The sequence below is a fragment of the Primulina eburnea genome, chromosome 4, assembly GCF_022965805.1.
Source record: "Primulina eburnea isolate SZY01 chromosome 4, ASM2296580v1, whole genome shotgun sequence".
Lineage (NCBI taxonomy): Eukaryota > Viridiplantae > Streptophyta > Magnoliopsida > Lamiales > Gesneriaceae > Primulina > Primulina eburnea.
This window is the reverse complement of record NC_133104.1, coordinates 32,129,164-32,134,087: the sequence shown is the minus strand read 5'-3', so window position 1 is coordinate 32,134,087 and position 4,924 is coordinate 32,129,164. Positions and strand designations below refer to the sequence as shown.

General features: G+C 38.4%; 1 protein-coding gene across 1 annotated transcript; it reads left to right on the top strand.

Annotated features, from left to right (window-relative positions):
• The first annotated feature begins 2,712 nt into the window (after nt 1-2,712).
• Nucleotides 2,713-3,616, top strand: LOC140830203 (uncharacterized). The gene is made up of 2 exons (XM_073193488.1): nt 2,713-2,866; nt 3,048-3,616. Exons 1-2 carry the CDS (start codon nt 2,713-2,715, stop codon nt 3,614-3,616), a joined length of 723 nt encoding a protein of 240 aa, XP_073049589.1.
• Nucleotides 3,617-4,924: the final 1,308 nt, after the last annotated feature.

Here is a 4,924-nt window from a genome sequence, read left to right as displayed (position 1 = left end):
CAACATTTAAGTGATACCAAGAAATTAATATTATGATAAATTCATATATAATAAATCAAGGCATCCAGTTTAAATGATTGGTAATACCAAACTAACATTTAAATGGTTCCAAAAATGTAGTGTAAAATATAGCAACAATAAATCAAAACTCCCACTTATAAGTAGGGTAAAATAATGTTTAAAAAAATAAATATAACATAAACAATAAATAATGATAAATAATATAAAACATAGATTATTACCTTTTAATAACCTTATTATCATACCAAAAGCTTCATATTTTCATCTCAACTTTGAGAAGTTAGCTATTCATTATTCAAAGTATAAAACTTTGAATATGAAATTAACATGCTAATTATATTTAAATGAAGAAATAAAAGAATAACAATGAGAGAAATATTAACTCAAAGGTTTGTTCATTGAATGAGAGATGTCTCAATACATTACAATGACTCATATTTATAGTCAAATTTAGAGAGACAACCACAAATAAAATATTTTTTTTTTTACTGATAAGTCTTCATGATGTTCCAAGAAATTATGTCCTCATACACATCACTTTTGAAAATCTTCCCATCCGAATTTTCTTTTCCACATAAAATAAAACATGTAGATAATTGAGTTGTTTGAATTTTGGTATTTTTTTTACCATTTGACCAAGTAATTTGAGAGATATGGTCAAAATTCTAGAGCATGGTAAAATTGTCACTCTTTTGATAACTTTATTTGTTGATTAATTTGATCTCAATTGTGAGAGGATTATTATTTCATGCATGCCACCAATATTGTAGATATTAACATCAACTTTCTACATGTCCAAGAATCATCTTAATCTCATTTGCAACAACAAGGTTATTCTTGTTTTATCTAACATGTAAAAATAGTAAAAACTGATAAACACACAACTTATATTTTATACAATTTATTATAAACATTTAATATTTAAACATTTAATCAAACAAAAACTATAAATTTATATTATAAAACATTTAATTAATGTACATTTTTTTATGCTTATCACAAAGGATGACCAGGGACCAATCCACCCGGTAAAGCATGACCGAGAATCTTATGTATGTGGGCGTGGACGTTCGGCTGAAAGGCTGTGATGATCCCTGCCACAGTACAATACTTTAAAATGCATGTGGTTTTATTATGTATTACTAGCTATTCTCAGTTTATAAACGTTAAGTCTTTAGACTCGCAAGACTTGATTGATGCAGGTAAGGACGAGTTTGAGGAGATGAAAGGTGAGGACCATTGAGTTGGCTCGAACTGTGCGGAGGCCTAACCCGAGGACCGCTTAAGTTTTTAAGAAATTCATGCATGTTAAACTCATTCACTCTGATTTTCATGAAATTACTTCACGTTGTTTAAACAAGTATTTGTGCAAGCTCGTTTTGATGGCGTCATTGATGACACAAAAATAATTTGTACTTGTATATGTTTCAAATATTTAGTTAAGAATTTTATTTGTATTGCGTTTTGAAATATTATTACTTATTTAAGAAAAAAATTTATTTTCCACAAATTTTAAGTAGTTTAAAAGTAAAGTATGTCACAGTTGGTATCAGAGCAGTGTTCTTGTGAAGGGTTTTTCCTACTGTCTGTTTCGAGAAGCTCACGAAGTCAAGCCTAAATTCCGTAAGTTTTAAAGTTTTAAAATTATTTCATGTAGTAAGCATCAAAGTCATTATTTCAGCATGTACATGTTTAATTTAGATTTACATTCATCTTATGATATGGATATTATATCCTTGCATGTTGGTTTACGTGTTCATAAAATTTTGGAACAGTATGCCTTCTAGACACATGATCGAACGTGGAGCAGGTGAGGAGGGTTGAGAGACTCGGGATGGGGAGAGGTCTGCTTCTCCTCGCCCACCACCAGATATGCAGGCACAGATTCTTGCAGGGATGACACAGTTCTTCGCATAGTTTGCGAGGAACAATGCTGGAGGAGATACAGGAGCGAGGCCCAAGCCAGAGGCGGTGTAAGAGAGATTCAGGAGGATGGATCCGAAGGAGTTCTTGGGGACTACTGACTCGATGATAGCAAAGAGATGGATTAAGTCCATCGAGGTGATATTCACTTTTGTGGAGTTGAAGGATGCATACAGAGTCAGGTGTCCCACTTTTCTTTTGACAGGGGATGCCAGACTGTGGTGCGAGAGTGCATCGGTGGCAGTGAATTTCCAAACCTTTACTTGGGAGGGTTTCAAAGGGGTATTTTACTCTAATAACTTTACTGAAGAGGTTCTCTCCCGATTGACCAGGGAGCTTATCACCTTGCGACAGAGAGACAGCAACGTGGCAGAATTTGTATGGAAGTTTGAGAGGGAGTGTCACTTTGTGCTCCTAATTGCGAATGATGCCCGGGAGAAGTTGAGGCATTTCATTGATGGATTACGGACGATCTTGTGCCGTGATGTTAGAGTTGCTAGTCCTACCACTTATGCTATCGCCGTGTTGAGAGCCTTGGCAGCAGAGCAGGACCAGAGGGTTATCGAGAATGACAGGCAGGGCAAGAGGCCCTATCAGGAACCCCAGCAACTTCACTCACAGCAGTAGCAGTTTAAGAAGTCATTTCAGGGACAGCAGTGAAAGAGGCCGTTTCAAAGACCGGCGAAAGAGAAAGGCCCTATTCTGCAAAAGAAGGCTCCTCGGAAGCCTGGTGAGTATCCAGTGTGCCCAAAATGCAACCATCATCATATGGGACAGTGTCTATGGGGTTCGAGAAAATGCTTCAAGTGTGGAGCCAGTGATCACTTGCCGAAGGATTGCCCGCAATGGAGGAAGCCGATCCAGGGGAGAGTGTTCGCCATGCAGGCCGAGGAGGCTAAACCAGACACGACTCTACTGACTGGTAACCTATCTAATTCAACACTATATTATTATTTTTACCATTCATGCTTCGAATTTTACTTGGGAATAATAGTTGGTTATTTTCGTATTTTGGAGACTTTGGATAGGGATTTCCAACTATGCATGAGGTTAAGAATAGTATTTTGGGGTATAAGTTTATGTGTTATGCTAACATCTCTCAGGAAATATCTTCATAAATAGAGTAGCCACGAAGGCATTGTTTGATTCCAGGGTTACTCACTCTTTTATCTCAGAGACGTTCGTTAATTATTTGGGTGTCAAGTTCATTGGACTCGACGTGAGCTACTCCGTGACAGTCCCATCAAGGGAGGAGTTATCAGCTACTAGCGTGATCAGAGATATCGATCTTGAACTACAGAGCCACCTAGTTTACGCCGATCTGATTGTATTTCCAATGCCAAAGTTTGATATTATCTTGGGGATGGACTGGCTGATGAAGAATAGAGTTCTAATTGACTTTCAGAGAAGATCAGTGTTGGTAAGACAGTTGGGCATGGAGAAATTTCTTTTTCAGCCAGACAGGTGGAGAAATTTCCCTCGCATGATCTCATGCATGCAGGCACGGAGACTTATACGTAAAGGGTGTCAAGCATTCTTGGCCAGTATTATTTCAGCACCGGACGCACCCACATCGTCGATATCTGACATACCAGTTGTCAGAGATTTTCCTAACGTTTTCCCAGACGAAGTCACAGGCCTTCCACCAGAGAGAGGTGGAGTTCGCCATTGACCTTGTACCATGAACTGTGTCAATCTATAATGCACCATACTGTTTGGCTCCAGCAGAGATGTTAGAACTCAAATAGCAAATTCAGGAGCTCTTAGACAAAGAATTCATCCGCCATAGTTTATCACCATGGGGCGCTCTAGTGCTCTTAGTAAAGAAGAAAGATAGAAGCATGAGGTTGTGTACGATTACCGAGAATTGATCAAGGTAACGATCAAGAACAAATACCCATTACCAAGGATCGAGGACTTATTTGATCAGTTGCAGGGAGCTATAGTATTCTTTAAGATAGATCTACATTCTGGATATCATCAGCTGAAGGTAAAGCATGCAGATGTTCATAAGACAGCCTACAGAACTCGATACGGGCACCACGAGTTCTTAGTGATGCAATTTGGACTGACGAATGCTCCAGCGATTTTTATGGACCTAATGAATCGAGTATTTCAGCTCTACCTATATCAATTCGTCATAGTATTCATTGAAGATAATATTATATACTCGAAGAGCCATAAGGAGAACAGTCAGCATTTGAGTACAGTTTTGCGAGTCTTACAGAGTCACCAGTTGTTTGCAAAATTAGTAAGTGTGAATTCAAATTGGAGAAAGTAGCATTCTTGGGACATATCATATCTAGCAGTGGCATTGAGGTGGACCCAGCCAAAGTGCATCAGTAAAAGAATGGGTTGAGCCGAAGAACGCGTCAGGGATTCGTAGTTTTCTAGGCTTGGCAGGCTATTACATGAAATTTATTCATGAGTTTTCCTCGATTGCAGTGCCACACACTTCATTGACTAAGAAAAAAGATAATTTTTTGTGGAGTGAAGAATGTCAGAAGAGCTTCGATACTTTGAATCAAGTTCTTATGACAGTGCCAGTTTTAGCCATGCCATCACGGGAAGGCAATTTTCTGATATACTCCGATGCTTCTAAGCTCGGTCTAGGCGCAGTATTGATGCAGCATGGTCGGGTTATAGCATATGCCTTCAGACAGTTGAAAGTACATGAGAAAAACTACCCGACTCATGATCTAGAGTTAGATACCTTTGTCTTTGTGTTGAAGATATGGAGACATTATTTGTACGGCGAGATATGCCATTGATCACAAGAGTCTCAAGTAGTTCTTCACGCAGAGAGAGCTGAATATGAGACAAAGACGGTGGTTGGAGTTAGTGAAAGACTACGATTGTTAAACTAGCTACCATCCAGGGAAAGCTAACATTGTGGCAGATGCTTTGAGTAGGAAAGTAGCAGTCGTAGCACATCTGTCAACACAGAGACCTCTTCAGTAAGAGATTCAGAGTTTTGGCC

Bases quoted from the DNA above. Each gene is read 5' to 3' on its own strand.
- LOC140830203 (XM_073193488.1), top strand. From the start codon at position 2,713: ATGGGACAGTGTCTATGGGGTTCGAGAAAATGCTTCAAGTGTGGAGCC. The intron at 2,867-3,047 runs GTAACCTATCTA...AACATCTCTCAG, and splicing joins AGACACGACTCTACTGACTG to GAAATATCTTCATAAATAGA.